The sequence below is a fragment of the Schistocerca gregaria genome, chromosome 7 (genome assembly GCF_023897955.1).
Source record: "Schistocerca gregaria isolate iqSchGreg1 chromosome 7, iqSchGreg1.2, whole genome shotgun sequence".
Classification (NCBI taxonomy): Eukaryota; Metazoa; Arthropoda; class Insecta; order Orthoptera; family Acrididae; genus Schistocerca; species Schistocerca gregaria.
This window is the reverse complement of record NC_064926.1, coordinates 69,954,295-69,979,874: the sequence shown is the minus strand read 5'-3', so window position 1 is coordinate 69,979,874 and position 25,580 is coordinate 69,954,295. Positions and strand designations below refer to the sequence as shown.

At 46.7% G+C, this 25,580-nt stretch overlaps 1 protein-coding gene across 4 annotated transcripts in view; it reads right to left on the bottom strand.

Moving 5' to 3' along the window:
• Nucleotides 1-25,580, bottom strand: part of LOC126282516 (steroid receptor seven-up, isoforms B/C) — a 450,389-nt gene that overhangs the window by 232,272 nt on the left and 192,537 nt on the right. For all 4 annotated transcript variants that reach the window (XM_049982176.1, XM_049982177.1, XM_049982174.1 and 1 more), the window contains 2 exons: nucleotides 13,084-13,382; nucleotides 5,932-6,190 (listed from right to left, as the gene is read on the bottom strand). In XM_049982176.1, coding sequence (XP_049838133.1) covers nucleotides 5,932-6,190; nucleotides 13,084-13,382 — 558 coding nt within the window. The remainder of the gene's footprint in view (nucleotides 1-5,931; nucleotides 6,191-13,083; nucleotides 13,383-25,580) is intronic.

Genomic DNA, 25,580 nt, shown 5'->3' with positions numbered 1-25,580 from the left:
AACCTAACTAACCTAAGGACATCACACACATCCATGCCCGAGGCAGGATTCGAACCTGCGACCGTAGCATTCTCACGGTTCCGGACTGCGCGCCTAGAACCGCGAGACCACCGCGGCCGGCTATTCAGCATCCCTAGAGATGTCGGTCGATCACTATACACTTGCGACTACAGGTAACCGCAAAGACAATAATCGCACGGAATGAGGTCTAGGGTCGTGGCAGACCAAGCATGACGAAAGTGGTGGCTGAGCACACGATCGTCACCAAACGACGCGCGCAAGAGATCCTTCACGCGTCTAGCCATTTTTTTTTTTTTTTTGTTCTAATAAAACCCCATGTCATTCCAAGCATATGTGTCAATTTTTACCTCTCTATCTACATTATTCCGTGGTTTATTAAGTTTTCAAATTTATACAGACTTTTTAATCACGCAGTACAATCCCATACCTCACTTCGTAGTTGAGAAACAACAATGTACCTGATGTACGACTTAAAAACAGGAGTGAGGTGATCACAGCTTCAAATATGTGTTCTCTAAATTTTCTCAATACTGCTCCTGGAAAAGAACGTCGCATTCCCTCCAGGGAGAGCCATTTCAAATCACGGATCGTCACCGTAATGCGTGGGTGTTGCTATAATTTAACGATAACAAATTTAGCAGCCGGCCTCTGAATTGCTTCGATGTCTTCCTTTAATCCTACCTGGTACTGACCCCAAACACTCGACCAGTACTCAAGTCTAGGTCACACTATATGCGGTGTCCTTAACATATGAACTATACTTTCCCAAAATTCTCCCAGTAAACCGATGTCGCCCCTTCGCCTTTGCTATTATATTCCTTACATGTATTACATTTCTTATCGCCTTGTAACGTTACGCCCGGATATTCAAACGACTGACTGTATCAAGCAGGACAGCACTAATGCTGTACCCGAACATTATAGGTTTATTTTTCCTACTGATCTGCATTAATTTACATTTTTTATACAACTAGAGCTAGCTGCCATTCATCACACCAACAAGAAGTTTCTTGTGCAACTGCCTTAACGTGCTAGTCGTATAATTCGATTAAGTGCCACGAATAAGATGGGGCAACTACTTTAGGGCCACCTCGCGTTTTTATTGGTACAATTCAGATTTCGCTCAAAATAATGGGAGATACACTCTCAGTTGTAAGCTATCCTCCGGTCAGTTCAGATTTTAAAAATGAGCACTGAACTTGGAACTAATTAAGCCTAACTAACCTAAGGACATCACACACATCCATGCCCGAGGCAGGATTCGAAGCTGCGACCGTAGCGGTCGCTCGGTTCCAGATTGAAGCGCCTAGAACCGCACGGCCACTGCGGCCGGCAGTTCAGATTTCATTTTAATAGCCACTTTTAGCAATAGTAGAATTACGAAACGCAGAAAGGGACCAGCAAAGTGACCGAGAGTGCCCTCTGCAGTTATAAATGAGGAGTCCGACAGTGTGATCATCAAGACGGCGGGCACACGACACAGATCCGAGACGGGCGCGTACACGACAATTTTTAGAAATCGCCACTCTGTGAACAATTGAGACAGAGACGGAATTGAGGATGTGTAATCTGACTTGCGACTACAGGTGTATAATGCATATAATGTTCCAGAATCAACAATGTAAATATCTATTTGTAGGCGTACAATTGTCACAACTTTCATGATCAGTTTATAGTTTTATCTGGTGAAAGTCTTATCAGAAAGTCATTGGCATACCAGTAAAGTTAGGATTTTCATTCAACACGCACAGGCGAATCACTAACAACTAACATTGCTTTAGCCTCACATCCAGAACATCGGACCTGCGACCTGAGTGCTACGCGTGTGCAGGGACAAGATCATCATCTGAAGACTCCGGTGGGTGGACACTTTAAGAATTTCGTCGGTCTGCTCTGATGTGCCACGTAGACCCCTCACGCGTCCTGGTACTCCAGTACAGAGACAGTCTGCGGGCAGTCTGTGGTAACTCAGAAAGGAGAATTCCGCAAAGCGCACTGACCGACGACGCACCCGGCTGCGATCGGTTTTTGTACTGCGGTAAGGGACAGGCGCACGGCTCAATTAGCAGAAACTAATCTCGTGCGTTCCCTGTCTCTACTCCGACAACACGTGACTGCGGCGACAGCGGTCATCATCTTTACTTCGGAGGGTCAATGACAAAGCATTACAGGAACATGTTCGTAGGTCTGTAGGCTACTGATCCGCTAGTAACCTCGCACAGGATAGGTTAAACGAATGCAGATGGACAAGTGGCTCTAATCAACGTCGACAATTTCTTGAATATATGTTTCGCCCTACTGAGCTTAATCAAGCGACATCACTTGAAAAGTACTGCCTATGTTTACAGCATACCATGATCCACACAGCTCTGTGCGAAGGCCGCGCGGGATTAGCCGAGCGGTCTTAGGCGCTACAGTCATGGACTGTGAGGCTGGTCCCGGCGGAGGTTAAAGTCCTCCCTCGGGCATGGTTCAAATGGCTCTGAGCACTATGGGACTTAACATCTGTGGTCATCAGTCCCCTAGAACGTAGAAACACTTAAACCTAACCAACCTAAGAACATCACACACATCCATGCCCGAGGCAGGATTCGAACCTGCGACCGTAGCGTTAACCCGGTTCCAGACTGTACCGCCTCGAACGGCACGGCCACACCGTCCGGCCCTCGGGCATGGATGTGTGTATTTGTCCTATAATTTGCATTAAGTAGTGTGTAAGCTTAGGGACTGATACCTTAACAGTAAAGTCCCATAAGATTTCCCACACATTTGAACATTTTTTCTGTGTGAAGAAGTACCTGTAATGGCCTCCCTAATAAGGATGCGGCACAACCATGCTCACTTCACTGCTGTGTAACTGTGCCCGTATCTAGTATGCTTGCACTACGTTCTCAGATCGATAATCACGTAAAGTGGTTTTTTCCTAAGCTGCTTTTTCCTTTATTTTTCTTTTCCACTCAAAGAAGCAGCCTGAGACAGCAAATTTAGTTTTCGAGAAAAGCATAATAAGTGATAAGGACAGAGGTAAAATTTTTAATAAAGAAAGAGAATAGGTGCTTGAAATTTGTCACTCTTGTCGTCAAAAGTTAGGGCTGGGCTTGTTGTGAACGTAAGAAGGAAAGAGTGACAGAGATAAGATCGAACTGCTCCCGTTCAGGCAACCTGTTCTTCGTGACTGTTCCACACAGCACAGGTAGCAACTGCACTGCACGCTCCTGCCAACCCTCTAACGTTGTACCGGGACAACTGAGCGTTTCGCAGGGCTGTCCAAGGAGACGCAGGAGGACGCGGCGACGAGGAAGTGACGCTCGTTTCGCGGAAGCCGCTTCGCTGTGCGAGGGCGCGACCCGCCTCGTTGGGCAACCGCGCCACATCAAAGCGACGCCCCTTCGCGGAAGCGCACCGCTCGCTGCTCTGCAAACAGCCGGTGTCTTCTGGTGCGCAGGCCTCGCCGCTCCGTCGCGGCCTAATTAGCTGGGCCCGCGACTGTGTGTCTTTCCGTAGCTTTCGCAGTCAGTTAATGCAAACGCACCAACGGCGAAGTCTCCCTAGGCGCTGTTTCCCCACAACGTAAAGCGTTATTCGTAAGTGCATCCGGCGTTTCTGAAGACAACTGTACGGAAACTATAAGACCTACAGAAAATGGATATATATCAGTGGATAGAGCTTCCTTTCTGGAACTCACATCATAGGTGTGGACACAGTTTGTGACGTGGCAAACGTAATCAGTGGTGGATGCATATGAGTGTGGGTGGGGCGAACCACCCCCCCCCCCTCCCCTGCCCTCTTCCAGGGCAGCCAGCATTGCCACCAGCACCGCCCACACCTGACAACCAGCACGCTATTCGTTCGTTTCTTTCGTCAGTCGACTCGGCTCAATCGAGTTATCGAGTAGTTGTACTTTCCTACGTAGCAGGCACGTCCGTGTCCTCGTATTTCATATGTTTCTGTCTGGAACATACATAGCTGGCACATACCTACGACAAAAGTCGCGGCCATTCTAATGGTGCCGGCCGGAGTGGCTGAGCGGTTCTAGGCGCTACAGTCTGGAACCAACCACTACGGTCGCACGTTCGAATCCTGCCTCGGGCATCGATGTGAGTGGTGCCCTTAGGTTTAAGTAGTTCTTAGGAGAATGATGACCTGAGAAGTTAAATCGCATAGTGCTCAGAACCATTTGAACCATTCTAGTGATCTCGATACATTATTCTGCCTGACATTTGTTCGAGAAAAGTCGCGAATACTCTACTTTTTTCTTGAACAGACAACCTTCGATACATAGCATTATAAATAAGGATTATCCGCCGAATAGGAAGCCAGTTTACATTCAGAAGAAGAAATATTAAGACCTAAGAATGAATAAGTAACAAGTCCTAGTTGTAGCAAGTGCAAGTGTGAAGATAGTCAAGAGTGAGAGTGATCAGTTGATTGTGAAGTATTAACAATAGCAATTCATAGCAATTTCCCAGTAAAAATATTGTTACGGGACTCGTAACAATATTTTTACTAATGATGTAACAAATAATGATGCATTTATCTCCGGTAATAGTGACTTTCGAGAAGAATCCTAAAAGACTGTTACTATATAGGCTTTCTATCGAATGCACTACAAAGGAACGAATTGACAATAAAAGTATCACACACATAAATTGCCGGATGACGTCATCACTGGAAACTCCCCATGTCGTAAGATTCATATTGGCTTGTCGCTTTCATCGTAAGTATTTGTTCACCATAAAACTCTGAAAGTGAACATTCTGGCAGCGGTAAAAGTAAAGGTAGCTCAAGACATCTTTAGCGCTCCCTCCTTCAGGTTTTACTGTATCCGCCACTGACGTATGTGCAATTCATTCAAATCGCTGTTGTAGCTACCACCAGGGAACGCGCAGCTGCATGTGCCCTCTTTGGAAATGTTTATTGAGTTGCCTATCTAAAGGGGCTGACTAATTCGATGCGAGAACACGGAGTGGATGAGTTTCCTACATATTCTGACGCGCCTGCTCCTGCCTATTCTACAGCTACGCACTACAGTATACCAACCGAAACTTAGAGGGGAGAGGTTGTGTACACAGAACTACAACATCTACATCCATACTCCGCAAGCCACCTGACGGTGTGTGGCGCAGGGTACTTTGAGTACGTCTATCGGTTCTACTTTCTATTCCAGTCTCGTATTGTTCGTGGAAAGAAGGATTGTCGGTATGCCTCTGTGTGGACTCTAATCTCTCTGATTTTATCGTTATGGTCTCTACGCGAGATATACGTAGGAGGGAGCAATACACTGCTTAAATCTTCGGTGAAGGTATGTTCTCGAAACTTTAATCGCTTTCGCGATTACCAAATGATCCTGTAACGAAGCGCGCTGTTCTCCGTAGGGTCTTCTCTATCTCTTCTATCAACCCTATTTGGTACGGATCCCACACTGCTGAGCAGTATTCAAGCAGTGGGTGCACAAGTGCACTGTAACCTACTTTATTTGTTTTCTGATTCCATTTCCTAAGGATTCTTCCAATGAATCTCAGTCTGGCATGTTCTTTACTAACGATCAACATTATATGATCATTCCATTTTAAATCACTCCTGATACGTACTCACAGATAATTTACGGAATTAACTGTTTCCAGTTGCTGACCTACTATATTGTAGCTAAATGATATGGGATCTTTCTTTCTATGTATTTGCAGCACATTACACTTGTCCAGATTGAGATTCAATTGCCTTTCGCTGCACCATGCGTCAATTCGCTGCAGATATGTGGCATTTTAACGTAAGCCTCGTACTTCTCACCCTACCGTCTTCTGACACCCGCGGAGGTACTTACGAATAATCCTCCATGCAGACGCGATCCGCAAAGGCCTGACTTAGTGTCTAGTTTAGGTGGTAGCGGGCCACACTGAGCCGGGGCCTTACCTGTGGTGAAGAGGACGATGGCCTTGAGGCAGGAGTATTCGGCGGAGTCGACGTGCAGCGCCTTGAGCTTCTCGACCTGCTCCTGGAAGATCCGTATGTGGTCCATGAAGGCGACGACGCGGTCGGCCGCCATGGGGGAGGCGTGCAGGCCGGCGGCGGCCAGCAGCGGAGCCACGTGCAGCGGCATCGAGCACTGCGACGCGTTCAGGACGAACAGCTCGCTCCACACCAGCCGCAGCAGCGCCACCTGGTCCGTCACCTGCCGAGCACCACGCGAGTCTACAGGCACCGGCCGTCAGCCGTCCAGCGGGCGGCAGCATCGAGCACTGTCACATCTACAGGGCCAAAGACTCGCTCCACACCGGTCGCAGTAGCACCACTTGGACTGTCATCTACTGGCAGTGTCAATACGGCTACTATGTTCATCATAAGAATAAACATGATCAAACGAACACAGACGCGATCAACCAGTAGCACACGTACAGAGCTCATGAAAGTAGATCCTACTTACACTACGGCATACCAATCGAAACTTGGAGGGAGAGGTTATGTACACAGCAGAACGTACTGATCAAAAGTATCCGGACACCCCAAAAACATAAGTTTTTCATATCAGGTGTATTGCGCTGCCACCTACTGCCAGGTACTCCGCATCAGCGACCTCAGTAGTTATTAGACATCGTGACAGAGCAGAATGGGGCCCTCCGCGAAACTCTCGGACTTCGACCGTGGTTCAAATGGTTCTAGGCACTATGGAACTTAGAACTTCTTAAATCTAACTAACCTAAGGACATCAGACACATCCATGCCCGAGGCAGCATTCGAAACTGCGACCGTAGCGGTCGCTCGGTTCCAGACTGTAGCTCCTAGGACCGCTCGGCCGCTCGAACGTGGTCAGAGTATTGCGTGTCACTTGCGTCATACGCGCCGGCCGGGGTGGCCGAGCAGTTCTAGGCGCTACGGTCGCAGGTTCAAATCCTGCCTCGGGCATGGATGTGTGTGATGTCCTTAGGTTAGTTAGGTTTAAGAAGTTCTAAGTTCTAGGGGACTGATGATCTCAGAAGTTAGGTACCATAATGCTCAGAGCATTTTGTACGCCTGTACGCTCGATTTACATACTTCTAAATATCCCTAGGTTCACTGTCTCCGATGTGATAGCGAAGTGGAAAGTTGAAGAGACACGTACAGCACAAAAGCGTACAGGCCGACCTCGTCTGTTGACTGACAGAGACCGCCGATAGCTGAAGAGGGTCGTAATGTGTAATAGGCACACATCTATCCAGACCATCAAATAGGAATTCCAAACTGCATTAGGATCCACTGCAAGTACTATAAAAGTTAGGCGGGAATGAGAAAACTATGATTTCGCGTTCCAGCGGCTGGTCATAAGCCACACATCACGCCGGTAAATGCTAAATGACGCCCCTCTTGGTGTAAGGAGTGTAAATGTTGACGAATCACGGCACACAATGTGGTGAAACGATGACAGGGTGTGGGTATGGGGAGTGCCCGATAAAAGTCATCCGCCAGGTGTGTAGTGCCACCAGTAAAATTCGGGGGCGGTGGTGTAATCGTGTGGTGGTGTTCTTCACGGACGGGGCTTGCACCCCTTGTTGTTTTGCGTGGCACTATCACGGCACAGGCCCACATTGATGTTTTAGCGCCTTCTTGCTTCCCACTGTCGATGAGCAATCCGGGTATGGCGATTGCATCTTTCAGTACGACCGAGCACCTGTTCATAATGCACGGCCTGTGGCGGAGTGGTTACATGACAATAACATCCCTGTAATGAAGGGGCCTGCACAGAGTCCTGACCTGAATCCCAAGAACACCTCTGGAATGTTTTAGAATGCAGACTTCGTGCCAGGCGTTACAGACCGACATAGATAACTCTCCTCAGTGTGAAATTAAGGTGCAGATTTCTTTTATCTTCTGCTTCGGATTCTGTATTTTAGCCATTCAGAATGTTCTTTAGTTTTTTTTTTTTTTTCTTGGATCTGATCAAAGGTATCTGGACACCTATTAGTGAAGGCGTGCCCACCGTTTACAATGGCTTCAACTCTGTTGAGAACTCCATCAACGAGGTATGTGAATGCCTCTCCTCAGTGTGAAATTAAGGTGCAGATTTCTTTTATCTTCTGCTTCGGATTCTGTATTTTAGCCATTCAGAATGTTCTTTAGTTTTTTTTTTTTTTCCTTGGATCTGATTAAAGGTATCTGGACACCTATTAGTGAAGGCGTGCCCACCGTTTACAATGGCTTCAACTCTGTTGAGAACTCCATCAACGAGGTATGTGAATGCCTGTGGAGGAACGTTATCTCATTCTTCCTCAAGAGCCGAAACTAAAGGAAGCAATACTGGTGGACGCTGGGGTCTGGAGCGGAGCGGTGCCATTGATCTCAGATCAGGACTGTAGACAGGCCAGTCCACTTCAGGAATGTTACGTTTACAAAACACTGCTTCACAGTCGTTGCTTTATGATGGGGCGCATTATCATGCTGATAGAAACGGTCGTAGTCTCCGAACTTGTCCTCTACTCTACGCATCGAACAATGCTGCAAAATGTGTTCATATCCTCACACATTTATGTTTTATATAGGGGGATAAGGGACTAGAAACTGATCCCAAAAAAGACGCCCATACTGTAACAGCATGTCCTCAATACTTCTCCAGATGCACTGCACATGATGGCAAGTGAGGTGCTCCAGACATTCGCCGAACTCAAGTCGTTCGACAGCGTACAGCGTGACCCATCCTCCAAATCACTCGTTTCCAACCATCCACTGTCCAGAGGCATCGTTCTTTACACCACCTCAAATCTCGCTTATACGACTGACTACAGAAATGTGCAGCTTATGTGGAACTGCACTACAATTTTATCCCATTCTCTTTAATTGTCAACGCACAGTCATGTGGGCTGCTGGTAGCCCATTGCAACTACAGAGTGATTCCTTCCGCTGATTTCATGCGTCTTTTTTACAGCCGCCCTCCGCAATACTAAACAGTCTGATGATGATCCTGCTGCTGCTGCTGCTGCTGCTGCTGATGATGATGATGATGACGTTTGGGTTGTAGGTAGCTCAACTGCGCGGTTATCAGCGCCCGTACAAACTCAGCCTAATGTCACCACTTTCATGAATGATGATGAAATGATGAGGACAACACTCAGTCCCCTGGCGGAAAAAATCCCCAACCCAGCCGGGAATCGAACCCAGGACCCCGTGATCCAGAGGCAGCAACGCTAGCCACCAGACCACGAGTTGCGGACTCCACGGTCTCTGTCCGTCAGTGCGGTTTAGCTGTGGTTCTTTCTTCACCTTTACACTTCACACTCACATCGCCAACGGTCGACTTGGGCAGCTTTAAAGGAACCGAAATGTCTCTGGTGTTACTAAGATGCCATTCGATAACTAGTCCACGTCCGAAGCCACTGTGCTGTTACTGCTTTCCTACTCGTAATACACCGAGCGAGGTGGTGGAGCGGTTAGCACACTGGACTCGCATTCGGGACGTAGCACACTGAACTCGCATTCGGGAGGACGACGGTTCAATCAGTGTCCGGCCATCCGGATTTAGCTATTTCGTGATTTCCCTAAATAGCTCCACGCAAATGCCGGTATGGTTTCTGTGAAAGGGCAGAGCCGATTTCCTTCCACATCACAGACACAATCCGAGCTTGTGCTCCGTCTCGTATGACATCAATGTCAACGGGACGTTAAAGCCAGTCTTCCTTCCTTGCTCGTAACACAGTACTCAGCGCTTGCTTTTCCATTGGCCCATGCGCCCCTCGTGATAGCTAGCAGCCAATCCCGCATTACCGGCCACAGCAACACGCCGCCACCTGCTGCAGAAGGCAGGCCCCTGCCGCTCCAGTGGCGCAGGTGTCCCGTGCTGGCCCAACACGCGGGGACAGCGGCTGGCGCAATTAGAGCGTCGCCTCTGCCGGGATTAACGCGGCCACTCAGCAGCGCGCCGGCCCGCCGTGTTAATTCAGTGGCCGGCGCTCTCGTTAGCTCTGCTATCGGGAAAACACGCTCATTAATTCACATTCGCTGCCGGCCCGTCCCGCGGGCTAATATTTAACGTGGCCGCGGCCGCTATCATAACAGGATCGGCCGGCCGCCTTGTAACCTGTTTATTCTGCCCGATATGTTATTAGGCCGGGACACTAATGGCCGATCGCTCGCCTGTCGCCGCTCCTTGGCCGTGTAAACGGTCATCGGCGATACGTCACGTGGCCGATTACTGCTCTGTAGCCCGCGGGAGGTCCGATCGGGAAAAACAAACAGGCGGAGCGCGTGCTGAAAGAGACGTCGACCGCTGTAAACAGAGTCGCTGACACTATCTGGACTGCTCGTAACACGGCGGGAACGACGCAGGGACAACAGCTCGAGAGAACAAACGGATCGAGAACGACACATTTACTACGATGACCAAGCGCGATTCTGCTACTTTCTTTTAGTCTAAACAAGCCTTCCCTACACCCTCCCCCGCCCCCTCCCCGAAGCCAGGGCTTCGCCTCGTTGTGGCTGAAGCACTGAACTTGTTCTCTGGAGGAATAGCGTATAAACACCCTCCCGACATTCCTGTTTTATTTCAGTGGTCTCCTAAATTTCTTCGAGTCATTGCCAGAATAGTTAGTTCACCATTGATTGCTTTACCACATTTTTATCGGCGTCGGCCTTTCTACCCTCCCTCTTCTCCCTCCACAAATTTCCACTTCCCAATAATCGTTGTACCTCTCCCTAACGCCCAACCCCTCTCGTCATCTGACGTAACGAAATTTCTTCACCAAACTCTAATCTCAATGCAACAAAAAAAATCTTGTCTCTACATAAAAACAATGCCTGAAGGGAACATGTATTAATTTAGAGCATAGGAAGGAACAATAAGAAAGAAAAATCTTTATATAAACTCTATTGGGTAATGGAAATCAATTTCCAACACACCAATGGCTGCAGGTATATATATTTGACATTTATTATATAATGAATAATGACTGTGTGGACGATGTGGCCTATTCTACACCTTATTTTAAAGCTATGTGACGATGCTGTGCTGATTACATATATATGTTTTGACGATGCCATTATGGCCTTGTTACTTTAGGACCTAGTGTAAAAAAGATCTGAGCATGGTCATTACGTACGGAAATCGGTCATCGTCTAAAGAATTGATATTGTGATCAAAGACTGGAATAAAAAGTATTTATTATATTTTTATTTTAGTTGCGCCTAAGAAAATTCTTTTTATTTATCAGGTTGTTAATTACGGTCCGTAATGACCCTCTGTAAATCTGAAAATAGACAATTTGCTAACGCTATCGAGTCGGCACAAGTAAAACTGGTGCGGTAGCAATATGAGCCAAACAAGCTTCGTTGTTTACATGCAAAATTTAAGTACCACAAGCTATGCTGACTCCAAGACGAGTCAGAGAGTCAGCATGTTTACTTACAACTTGATTTATATGCGTGAATAGGATGAATTCGTCTTGGTGCGTAACACACCGTTAGAGACTAGTTGGTTGTTTTGCTGAGTCTAATACTCAAAAGCCTTACTAGATGTTGTTTAAATGTGAAGTTCTCGATAGGACACGAGGAGCGAACTTTTTTTAACCAGTCGTATGATTGTATCTTAAAGACAGGAGAGGTGCACTGAATAGGTAGCTCGCTTTAAAAAGGTGACATAAATTTCATGCGTGTTATTAAAAGATATATTGTCGACTGTTTAAAATTAATAAACGTGCGATATAACAAAAACAATTTTACATAAATTTATGGGAGGTGCAACAATACACATAAATACGCTATAAGAGACAGGTTCAAAAGCAAGCACATATAGATTCCAAGGAGAGAGAGAGAGAGAGAGAGAGAGAGAGAGAGAGAGAGAGAGAGAGAGGAATATGGAATATGCGAAAGGAATGAAGGAGGCCTATGTGTGAAAAATAATTATGGAAGTCTAAAAGAGGTTACAAAATTTAAATACCCATGTGAATTCGTTGGGCAAAGATCCTAACTTTGCAAGAACAAGAAAAATGGAAGTAGCTTTTCAACTAACAAAAAACTTGTATAACGAGAAATATTAATTCATTAATGCAAAACTACGACACTACTTTTTGCTTCAATAGCCTTTCATTAAATACAGCCAAACAATTAGATAAAAGAGAAAAGAAGGAAACGAAGGTAGCCAGGAAAATGTAGGAACTGTAATATAACAAAGGGAAATGGAAATCAACGAGTAATAAAAAAGTTCATGAAACAATAGGACAAATATTAGTCAGGACGTAGCGTTGCAGAGTTGTATTCTACAGACACCTAAGAAGGCTATCTGAGAAAAAAGTAACAAAAAGGATTTTCAACTTTTTTAGCATAAACCTGAAAATATCAGTGATGTGGTCAAGGAATGGACCAAAGAAAGTAGAGAAGAACATACGGAAATAATGCAAAACTACTAGAACAAGAGAAGAAGAAAAGAAATAAGACACAAATTATTTCATGACGTCCTCAACAACGAATAAAAAAAGCTTACGCAGAAACGTGAAGTTAAAGGAACTGGAGCTTTTTGGGAGAGGAGTTAGAATTTCTTATGGATCGTAGGGTGTGGGTATAAATAAAGGTGCCCTGCCGTGTCGCTTGAAATTGTGGAGATGGGCGGTAAATTGAGAGGGAGAGGGGTGCTTGATAGAAAGCAAGAATGTAGTAAGGGAAGGGGTAGAAGCTGCACCGTGTAGTAAAGAGGAAAGAAGTAAGGAAGATATGTAGAAGGAGGTGAGGAGGGAAGAGTTTGAGCTGATTTGCTGGATAAATATGGGAGAAGATTTCACTGTTTAGGAGACTTAATTCCATTGGGAAAAGGTATGGAGGGTGTGTAGGTGTGGGTTTGCTCGGGTCTGTCGGTACAGGCGCAGCAGAGTGGAAATTAGAAGGGAAATAATGAGGATAGGGAAGTCGAGTTTGCGAATAGTGTTGAATGTACGGAGATGTCCGGAGCGAGCGAAGATGGATGCGAATTTGATGAGATGTTAAAGGATTCTTTTGGCGGAGTTTGAAGTGTTGCAGTGAGTAATGGGAAGCGCGTGGCGATCAAGGATTAGGTAGGGGAGAGTGGCAGGAATGTGATGGGGATGTGAACACTGCCGCTCGCCGGCTTACCTGGAGATCGGGGAAGAAGGGTATGTTCCGGGCCCACTCGACGGCGGAGAAGAGGAGTCGGGCGGCGAGTTCGCAGATGTTGTCGATGCCCATGATGTTGTTGGGCTGCATGCATTGGCCGTAGCGCGACGTGGGGTAGGGCTCGGCGCGCAGCAGCAGCGAGATGTAGCTGGACAGGTAGGAGTGGCCGTTGAAGCCCGCCGCCGCCGCCGCCGCCGCCGCCGCGTCGCCGTTGGTCAGCGCCAGCTGGCCCGGCAGCCCCGGGGGCTGCGTGGGCGGCACACGCCCCCGCTGCACGGCTGCAACACCACACCACGGCCACTGAGTCGGCTGCCCGCGCGCTAGCACAGTGCGAGCGTGTCGCGGCTTTCGGAAGGCGACTGAGCGCTAACTACAAAAAGAGGCACGCCAGTGGATAGGGCACCTGTACAAGTTACAGGTGCTCATTACAGGCACCTTTTGTGGACGGCAAACGCCAATACGTGGCTGCGATTGAAGTCGCTGACAGGAATTGCCCAGGTAAGTCATTTTCTGTAGCTACAATTACCATGCAACTAGTCACGGAGGTGCAGTGCGGGCTATAATCATCGTATGGCAGCGGAACTTGGTAGATATTCTTATGCGTTATCGCGGAACCCATTTACACAGAGTGTCCGAAAAGTCTTTCCCTGATTACATAAATTGATAACTCAGGCTAGAAGTCAGACACAAATATGAAACTTGTGTCGAATTGTTTACAACTATCGAAGTTTCTTTTCTGTTTTAGGTTCGCAGTACATAAGTAGTGGATAATGTGCAGCGACCAAAAAGCCATGTTAACCAATCAGGAGAAGGCACAGTGTGTCCTGTGGTACCATGAGACACGATCACCATCCCCAGTGCAGAGACACTTCCAGACAACATTCGGAAAGAATCCACATGATGTCAAGAGCATTGAAGCCTGGCACGAGAAGTTCAAGAACACGGGATCGGTTGCTGACCTTCCGAGGTCTGGTAGATCAAGAGCCTCAGCAGACAGGGTGGAAGCTGTAAGGCAGTCTTTTCTGCGGAATCCGAAGAAATCGGATCGCAGGGCCTCACGTGAATTACAGATGCCAAAAAGCTCTCTCCGATACATTTTACACAAACGCTTATTGTTTCGTGGATACAAAGAGCAAATCGTTCAGGCCTTGTTTTCCAAGGACAGTACACGTCGATATGACTTTACGGTCGAAATGCTATCACGTATTGAGGACGATGCTGGTTTTCTCAGAGGAATTGCCTTTTCCGACAAAGCGACCTTTTTTTGTCAGTGGAGTAGTGAATCGCCATAATGTGCGCATTTGGTGTTGACAACCCCCTGGCGAGGTCATGGAGTGCACCAGAGGCAGTCCAAAGGTGAATGTTTGGTGCGAGCTATTGCAAGATCGAATTATCGGGCCATTCTTCTTCGCTGAGGCTAGCATCATGTCTGCAGTGTATCTCGACATGTTGCTACTGTATGCTGTTCCTCAGCTGCTTCAGCATCACCCCCAAGTCTTGTTTCAGCAAGACGGTGCACCGCCTCATTGGGGTTTGGACGTCCGTTCCTGTCTCGATATGACCTCTCTTGGGCGATGGATTGGTCGTGATGGGCCAACGGTTTGGCCTCCACGCTCTCCTAACATAACCCCATTAGGCTTATTTTCCTGGGGTTATGTCAAGGACGAGATCTACCGAACACCTGTACCAGATCTTGAAACCCTGCGGCAACGGATAACCACAGCCATTGAATCGATCCTTCCAGTGATGTTGGCCAATGTGTGGACGGGAATTGAATATCGCCTAGATGTGCTACATGCTACTTAGGGTGCTCATGTGGAAGTTGTGTGAAAAAAGTTTGATAGTTTGTAAACAATTAGGCACCAGTTTCATATTTGTGTCTCACTTCTAGCTCGAGTTATCAATTTATGTAATCAGGGAAAGACTTTTGGGATACCCTGTAAAATTAGTTCAAATTTTGGCCAAGAGGTGCAAATCTGGTGCTGCGAATCCACGAAAGACGTACAGAAACGTTTCCACCTATGATGGTTTAGGAATGAGACGTCGGCAGAAATGATCAAACAAGGGAGATAAGTATAATGTTGACTTTATTTTTAACCCCCGCAGATGTCGAGGAGACGCTATACAGTGACAGATTTGCACCTGCTAGCCGAAATGGAAATTATTTATTTCCGGAGTAAATCAATAACGCATCAGCACATCTACAGTGTTTATGCTGCCATTCGACTTAGACCTCCGTGAGTAACTGCACTTTGATCAGAACCGCAGGGTAATTTTTGCACAGTCGTCTTCCGTAACCCTGGAGCCACTTTTGAACACCCCTGTATTTTCCTCGGCATGATAATGGGATATTTCTTGGCCATTCCACTATAGTTAATATCACTGCGGAAAGAGCAACAACGGATGATAATAGAAGTGTAGCGACACACAAACATAAGAGTAAATGTGATAGGGGTTAAAATGATACTCATTTTGTGAATACAAAGAATGTGTTGTTTTAAAACTGAACTTGCAGTATATTTTAAAGCCATATCTTTCGATCTACAACATTAAGACCTATTTTTTCGTCTTAATGTTGTAGATCGAGAGATATGGCTTTCCCACGTATATATTCTGCCTATAAACACGTTTCGAAGTTCCCACATCCATGGAATGCTGGAATGACTTGCGGTTTAAAGACTTCTACCAACACTGTGTATTTTGCCAGCAGCGAAGATGAAGGTGCTGAGCGACCATACGGACTGAACCTCAATCTCAGCAAGTCCAAACTCGTGATAACTGATGGAAGAGCACAGATTTGAATCACACGTCGATTAGTGGAACCAGAAGTCGTGCATTCTTTCATCGAGTTTCGGTCAACCGCCCGCGACGGGCGCGAATCGGTGAAGATGACGTAGCGCGCCGCTGTGACAGAGCTGTTCTAGGCGCTTCAGTACGGAACCACGCGGCTACTACCGTCGCAGGTTCGAATCCTGTCTCGGGCATAGATGTGTGTGATGTCCTTAGGTTAGTTAGGTTTAAGTAGTTCTAAGCCTAGGGGACTGATGACATCAGATGCTAAGTCCCATAGTGCTCAGAGCCATTTGAACCATTCTTGTAATTTCCTTCACACACACAATTTTCCATCCCTTCCAATATCTTCCTCACAGTGATCCCTCATATTTTGCAGGAGCTCTACCTATCTCCACAGAGCAGAACAACTCACATCACCGTCGTCATAACACTAATGCAACACTATAATCTTATTACGAATTGTTTTGATATTTTTCGACAGTGATAAACCAAAAGCTAAAGCATTCCCTATAGAGGGAATGTAAATAGAGAGTAAATACAAGAAATATCGAGAGGAGTGCCGTGTACAAGATGAAGGCGGAGCGGCAGCGTTGCGCGGTCGTACCGCCCTGCGGTACGCGGCTAGCCCGCTATCGGCCGCCAGGTCGCTACACAGCGCACCTCGCCGCATTTTGCATGCAAATGGCGGCGCCCATTCCCGGAATGCGGCTTCGTCCCGTGCCGGCCAGGATAGCAGGCGCCTGATAGCAGCCCAGCCTGCTCCGGTGCCCGGCCGCTGCCTGTCGCTCCCAAGGAGACGAGAAGCACTGCGGGCTACACCGCAGCCTGCCACGACGCCCTCGGCGTCCGGCAGCTGCGGGGAAAACTGCCGTACACGTGGCCCGATTGCCAATAAAGCGCAACACTCAACCTTCCCTCCTAGCGTGCGCAGAAATGGGCTGAGCTGAGCGGTGAAGATTCAGCTTTGACGGCTTGCTCACCGGACCACTCTGCAACTCACCACTTACTCCAGGGATTCGTGAATCGTCACACAGTCACCCGATTCCGAAAATTTGTTCCCAGCATTTCGCTTAACTATTCAGCGAATTTAAAAATTAGAAATGTAGTCATAACATACTCGTTAAGAGGTAGAATCTCTCGTTAAGGATTTCACAGACTAAGTCTTGAAGCATTGTAACTCACGGCGCGCAAATTATCCAGACTATATTCATTCAATTTTAGACAGCGACGACTACACGACTCCAGCACACTTAAGTAACTGCAAACGTTTTCCAAGGATTTTTTCGCTGACATCCCCTACAAAATAATGAAAGGAAAAAGTTAATTACTTATTACATTTTCTCCGTTCATGCAGTTACATCTTAGCCTGAGGCTTGAAGATTGAACTTATTACTTCTTTTCAACAAAATGTATTCATAACACATTCACCGCTATTATTCCCATATACCACTGAATATACGTCCGAAAATACACCTTCGCACGACATATAATTGAGGAAATATGACGTTACGTGTACGAAGAACTAAAACCTCTTCAACCACAATGGTTACATATACTTGTCAAATATTTAACACACACATCAAAAAAGGTTTTTCATCACCCCAGGTGGCCGAGCGGTTCTAGGCTTTTCAGTCTGGAACCGTGAGCCGGCTACAGCCGCACGTCCGAATCCTGCCTCGGGCATGGATGTGTGTGTGATGCCCTTAGGTTGGTTAGGTTTAAGTAGTTCTAAGTTCTAGGGCACTGATGAACTCAGAAGTTAAGACCCATAGTGCTCAGAGCCATTTGAACCATTTTCGTCACCCCCAGTTCCCAGATCCCTTGAAGATAGAAGTTGACGGTTCAGAGATGTCACTAAATCCGACCAAAGATGTAAACAACCATGCATGAGCAGCGCCTATTAAATGGAGGGGGTCCGACAGCCAATCAGCTCCAGTCATTCCACCAGGATCGAGGCTCCTAATGTCTGTAGTTCAACGATGCCTAGAAGGTCGTTAGCGCGTTTCGATCACGTCCGCATTGTTACGTTGTGCCACGAACGGCTCTCAGCAAGGGAAACGTCCAGGCGTCTCGGATTGAACCAAAACGATGTTCTTCGGGAATTGAGAAGATGCAGAGAGACAGGAACTGTCGATGAGATGCCTCGCTCCGGTCGCCCGACGGCTACCACTGCAGTTAATGACCGCTACCTACGGGTTATGGCTCGGAGGAACGCTGACAGCAAAGCCACCATGTTGAATACTGCTTTTCGTGCAGCCACAGGACGTCGTCTTACGACTCAGACTGTGAGCAATAGGCTGCACGATGCGCAACTTCACTTCCATCATCCATGGTGAGGTCCATCTCTGCAACCACGACACCATGCAGCACGGTACAGATGGGCCCAGCAACATGCCGAATGGACAGCTCAGTATTGGCATCACTTCTCTTCGCCGATGAATGTCGCACATGCCTTCAACCAGACAATCGTCGGAGACGTGTTTGGAGGCAACCCGGTCAGGCTCAACGCCTTAGACAAAGTCCAGCGAATACAGCAATGTTGAAGTTCCCTGCTGTTCTGGGGTGGCATTATGTGGGGCCGACGTACGCCGTTGGTGGTCGTGGAAGGCACCGTAGCGGCTGTACGATACGTGAATGCCATCCTCCGACAGATAATGCAACCATATCGGCATCATACTGGCGAGGCACTCGTCTTCATGGAGTAGCTGTAAGATAGGTAGGTACATCAGCGTAGAGACACTACAGCCGTTCTGTTTGGTAAATATTTACTAATAAAAGTCACTTTTTTTCCATTACAGGTACCAGGAGAGGCCTGTCGGGCATAAGCGCTTTCTTACGTTACTACAGAAGAGATAAGTCGTTTCAGTAAACAAATAAATAATGTTCAAGGTAACGAAGTTTTACGAAAAGCTGCGATGATTCACGATCCTTAAGTACGTGATCTCGATTGCACATCACACTCGCCATTCGCCGTTGCCTTCCACCGAGTTTCTATCGTAAGACCATGCTCTAAAGTGCTAGTTTTGAGTTACATTGATTTATAATTATCAGTTTACGGTGCCTTCACAAATAAACGCACCATAATTACATCCACAGGCGTATTTATAATAATAAAACTACCCGCATCGTCACTTATAATTACAAGGTGTACTCTGGACTTTACAGACAATTGGGCGGAACTGCTACAGCTTCTGCGAGGGACATCAACCATGGGAGCTTCACGGCATAACAGGTAGGAGGAAACCCAAGCAACGACTCAGTAAGATAAATCAAGGACGGATTAATTTCTGCAAATCTCACATGGGAAAGCACGCCACTCATAATGTACGCCTCTTACATTGTCTATTAAGGACTCGCTAGATAGAGTGAGACACTCCGGGAGATTTAGTATATTGAGCAAGCTGATGTGCACGTGGTAGGTTGGTACTTCCATGAAAGTCGACTGGGGAAATTATTGCTAGGTTTACAGCTGCGAATTCCATGCAGTCACAAATTTTCCGCAACGGTGAAGTAAATAGTGTGTGAGAAAGAAAAGTGTTTCATTGCATCAGATGCCTGTGGAAATGGCCACCAAAATGAACTAAATAAGAAAGATCTCAGAGTCTTCACCTGCATTCACACTACGCAAAACAGACTAGATCATAAGTGTCGCAGGGCCGGTGTCACATTTTGCAGGCGTAGTCCTCATTACGAATCGTGTCACGCCAAACTGTTCCACCGAGATCCAGACTACTGTCAGAGTATGGGGCGCGAAACGAAGTGTCTCAGCCCTCGTGTTTCGCGTACTGTAAACGGCATTCCTTGTTATGCTCGAGGCAAGGGACTTGGAGAAAGCACCCAACTCACCGAATTTCACGAAAGTTATTCTCTTTTGTGGGATCTCACAGCAAAAGCGGGTCACAGTGGTGAAAATTGCTAGGGTGCATGGAGGGAAGTGAACAGGTGATGTTCTCGGTGGTGTCTGAAACGGATTCTGATGCAAGTTCCCTGCATAAGCTGGTCCCCATATCGGCGTTCCTTACCCGACAGCAGCGACCACGTTTCGTCATCTTACAGAAATACGACATCGTCTTGAGGGCGAACGCGGCTGCAGGAGCCTCAGGTACGACAGAGTGCTCTGGCATGGTTGTCGTGCTCAGACTGACGCGTCGCCCTTTTCCGTGACTCCTCGCAACGTTTCGCCCTGTAGAAATGAAGGGGGAAGACACTTGTGTCGCGAACACCTCGCGCAATTGCTATGGTAGCCACAGTGCAAGCTGCGAATAGTAAAAGTACTGTCGTTCACAATTTTCATCCCTTCGTGGTGCCGTTTTCAGACAGCTTTTAAAAGGGCATTTGTCTGGCAGACGCTCTTTTGAAAGACAGCAGATTGTATGGCCTCGCAAACAAGAGACGTCCACTGTTGGTTGGTTGGTTGAACTGGAATGAGGGAACCAATCAGTGAGGTCATAGGTCCCATCGGATTAGGGTAGACTGGGGAAGGAGGTCGATCGTGCCCTTTTAGAGGAACCATTCCTGCATTTGCCTGTAGCAACTTAGGGACATCACGGAAAACGGAAATCAGGATGGCCGGAAGAGTGTTTGAACCGTCGTCCTCCCGAATGCGAGTCCAGTATACTAACCACGCCGCAACCTCGCTCGGTAACGTCCACTGTTCCATTGCTTCTGCGCAACGACCAGTTTTACTTTTCTGTGCCCGCTCTCACACACACCTACATACGTAACAATGCGTTATGACGTGCTGTGAAACACGTGTGGCTTCCCTAACCTTGGACTCTCAGAATGCCAGCTCTTATACTCTTAGCTGCGTCTCCCTTATTCCTTCACTTTGGTGGAAACGTCGCCAGCACGTGAACATCTATCAGCCGTTGCAGTTTCAGTGAAACTATTTTCCAGGTGTACAGAGTAACTTTAAAAAGCCCTTCCTCTGTGCTGCGTACACTCTCAGCTTTCTCTGCTCACCGGTAGTTGGTATACCGCGAAATCATTTTACTGACTATGCCTTACACACTTTTCGTATCGCTTCAACTTTTCATCCTCTCCCCCCCCCCCCCCCCCCAATACCCTCCAGGGTAGTGAGATGGTCGTAATGCTGCGGCTGACTGATGTAGATTTTTACGAATCTGATGCCAACGGCCGACGGCTCATGTATCCATTATTCTCACTGAATTCCGTGTTTGTGAGAGTATAGCTGCGGAAGGCTGTTGCAGACTTTCCACACGCGGTTTTATTCGGCTGTATTTCATATCTTAAGACGTCCTCAGCTGCTATATTGTGATGTGAAAGCAGACTACGAGGAAGAGATAAATTAATTTGGAGAAAATGCCGCTTCGCGAACTCGGACGGGAACTTTTTGTCGCGAGATCTAACAAGCCAGCGCCGAGAAGTTTACGACAGCGGGTAAAACGTTGTCTGAAACCGTTCGGCCGAGGAGTTATCGCCTACGAGAAATGCGGAACAAAACGCTTGCCCGGGGAACAAGTGTAAACGCAGCAGCGGGCGGCCGCATCTGTCGCGATTACGGCTTCCGCGATGGACGGCCGATAAAAGCAGTTTACAGCGGCGTACTGAGTACTTGCCGAGGGAGGTAATTCCAGGCAGCGCCAGCTGGGCTACGGTGCGCCACGCAGATGAGAGATTGCCCACGCGGTCGGAACAGCTGTTCCAGCCACTGCTGGAGCTTCCAGGGAATCCGAGGCCGAGGAACTTCAATCGCTGGCTCAGATACGGCCTGAAAAAACTTATCGTCTCCCTGACAGGCAGATTTCTCTCGTCAGTGATAATCCAGTGCCGACAGACGATAGTTGTTACGGGACAAGGCTGGAACTGTAGACCTGAGTCTGGGGTAATCTTAAGGAAAAAACAAAATCAGGAAATTACAGTCCAGAAATCCAGTAACGATGTTCCTCAGTCATGCTATTCAGCCACCTAATTCCTCGATCCACGAGGGAAACAGGAACACAATTATCTGCACTCATGCTTTTGTTTAATTTGTTGTGTTGGTGCAAGTAGTTCATACATCAACATAGAAAATCACACTAAGGTCCTTCGGAGTCACGTTACCTAGCCATACACTTCAGATACACACGAAAGATCTCAAAGACACATTTACAGAGGTACACTTGTTCGCTTCTCAGCACGGGTTTTATAGGATCAAAAGTATGTTGTTGTTGTGGTCTTCAGTCCAGAGACTGGTTTGATGCATCTCTCCATGCTACTGTATCCTGTGCAAGCTTGTTCATCTCCCAGTACCTACTGCAACCTACATCTTTCTGAATCTGTTTAGTGCATTCATCTCTTGGTCTCCCTCTACGATTTTTACCTTCCGCGCTGTCCTCCAATACTAAATTGGTGATCCCTTGATGCCTCGTAATATGTCCTACCAACCGCTCACTTCTTCTAGTCAAGTTGTGCCACAAATTTCTCTTCTCTCCAATTCTATTCAATACCTCCTCATTAGTTGTGTGATCTACCCATCCAACCTTCAGCATTCTTCTGTAGCACCACATTTCGAAAGCTTCTATCCTCTTTTTGTCTAAACTACTTGCCGTCCACGTTTCACTTCCATACATGGCTACACTCCATAGAAATACTTTCAGGAACGACTTCCTAACACTTAAAGCTATACTCGATGTTAACAAATTTCTCTTCTTCAGAAACGCTATCCTTGCCATTGCCAGTCCACATTTTATATCCTCTCTACTTCAACCATCATCAGTTATTTTGCTCCCCAAATAGCAAAACTCCTTTACTACTTTAAGTGCCTCATTTCCTAATCTAATTCCCTCAGCATCACCCGACTTTATTCGACTACTTCCATTATCCTCGTTTTGCTTTTGTTGATGTTCATCTGATGTATAATGAATATAAAGTGTGGAAATTCCGCTGAAGAGTTCATACTTTCCAAAACTGCTCCTCTAACCGCTAATGCATTACGGATGAAAAGCTTCTCTGTGAGTTACACGATATATAGTCCGTATGCTCGTTCGGAGCTCTTGGGCTTAATTGGCTCTTAAGGGTATGCATAATTCACAAGTTTCTCCATCCGCCCCCCCCCCCCCCACACACACACAATTATGCCATAACTGCAGCATCAACATTTTCAAATTTTTGTCCTTTTTGGACCATACACACTAAGTTTGTTTCTTTTCACGAATGAAAGGTCCCTCATGGTGCATGATAGTTCAGACGGCATGGCTGGTAAGAAATACCCTGGCACGCGGAAGTTGAAACTCAGTTACATATTTGTACTCTTTCCATTTCGCACAACATAATTATGCCCCGCGGTAAAAAGCCTTGCTTACTCTCTGAGTAACGGGTGATTCATAGCTCCGGAACCAGGTATGGGCGTTTGAAAAATGTGTTCAATTACAGATGAATATCACGCGACTCTCGCAGTCTTAAACCTGTTTTCCAAACACAGCAGGACGAAGGCGGCCCGCCTTCAGGACGACGCCTTTGCGGTGTATCTTGTATTTGTAGCCAGGGATGAGTTGTAGTCAGAACATATTTATTGATCGCCTGTATGCAAGAACTGTACTGGTCGGAATTCAGTAGGTCCATTGAATGATTATAACACACTAGGCGTAATGAAAACGCTACACGAGGCGCAAGTTAGAGACAGGGAGAGGTGAAACATAATTTTTTGCTAATTAAATAGCAAACTGAAAGATGAGCAAAAAAGAAATGTACTTACATTTAATGAAACATAATTCAACGAGATGTATGTCAGTTCAAACAAAGGCAGGTTCACAGACAGACTGGGGATTATGAATAACTGTGTACAAACCTCTACTATCTCATGCGTACAGATTCCCTTTTCGTTGTTCGATTAACAATAAGAGACATTTCATGTCTATCGAGAAGTATTAAAAATAGTTGTTAGGCGCATTCCTCACTCCTCCACTCCTTTCTCTTTCTCTGTCTCTCTCTCTCTCTCTCTCTATCTCTGATAACATCTGCAGCACGCTGAACGCAGTCTCAAGGAATCAAGAAATTTGCAAATGATACTGAATCGAGTATCTGGGCTTATAAATGGAGGCAGACAGATTAGGTAACTATGAAAAATCGTATGGATGTACAATACTAGTAAAAGAGGCTTTCTTCCACGCAGAGCCCGAGACAGGGGCATCATGAAACCTGGAAGGCTTTCGTCCTGACGCAGGAAGAGCAGATACATATGATAAAACAATATACCTTCGCCCCAGAACGTATGTAGTATACAGAATCAAGAATAAAGAAGAAGCTTCGTATAAACAATAACGAGGACTTTTCTGAACAGGTAATGATAGGATCAAGTTATAAGAAAGATTGAGTGAGGAAAGTCTGAACCCGTCTTTATAACACGTGCGAAACTGCACAGCATCTAACTTCGTCGTTGATTGCCTTTTAACAAGAAATACGTTTGGCACTGGACACTTTACACCACCGGCCGCGACTGCGTTAGAGCGGTAACTGCGATCGAATGCTGGCACCGAGCCGGCAATATTTATTGTCTTGTTGGCAGATAAAACTGGAGGGAGTCAGGCTGTAAACGCATCTGGGGCCCTTTCTGGCAAGGACGTGTACAGCGCTACGGGTTCTAAACACCGATGAGGTTCTTTCGAAGAAACGCTAGAAAATAACCACATTAATTCGACTTTCTTTCATACCGTCTTAGTGACATCAAGAATGGAGAGGCATCACAATATTTCACGTATGTTTTCTGTACAGCACCCAGCCCTGCAAGAGTAAAGGAAGAGTAAAGGAAGTTCAGTATACACCGGAAATGTTCTGTGAGCTGCGCGCGACGCTGGTAGTCTGTACCAAGGCCACTCATTTACGTTACGTACTGGGAATTTTAATAAAGGATGTGTTCATCGATGTGGCTTGAAGACTTCATGAACGTTGCCAGAGGTTCTTCAGGTACAAGTTTTGTACGGTGGACTGGTATTCTGCAAGAGCAGGCTACCAATCCCCACCCAGTTGTTATGACTTCAGATGAGTACGAGTAGTTGGTAGTGTGATTCCTTCAACAATATCGTGGCCGCTACAGCTCAGTCGCACAGGGCTGCTTGCTACATGTATACTCCGCACCTTGCGGTGTGTGGCGGAGCTTACTTCATGTAACACTGTCACTTCCCCCACATTCCTATCCCTGTCACTGATGGTGAGCGGGAACAGCGACTGCTGGTATGCATCTGTACGAGGGCAGATTTCTCTAATTTCGTGTTCACCGTCTTTTCGCAAGATATGATAACGGTCCTTCCGTGTTCTACCTGAAATTTTTAGCTATATTTCTGCGAGGGTTAATTTCTTTTCAAGCTTCGATAGCTTGCGAAATTAAAACTGCAGTGAAAATCCGATTAAGCTTTGAGCGGGTAAGTTGAGCAGTGTCTCTGACATGCCCGTCTATTGCGTCACGTAGCACTTTCCAGTTCTAAGCGCACAGTGAACAAATAAATACTCCTAGAAGGACGGAGTTTTCCGCCAAATGGGAAGCACTTGCTGCAATTTACTGAGAGTTCCCACCTGATTTCATACAGCCCACATAAAGTACCCATCATGCGTGACAGAAAAGTGCAGGAATATTGTAGGAACTCACCTCAGCTACAACAACGACACTCCTGCAGCGTTTTCTATGGCAAGTGCTGGTCAACCATCATACAGACTTTATTTTTATCTCTTTATCCATATGAACCACT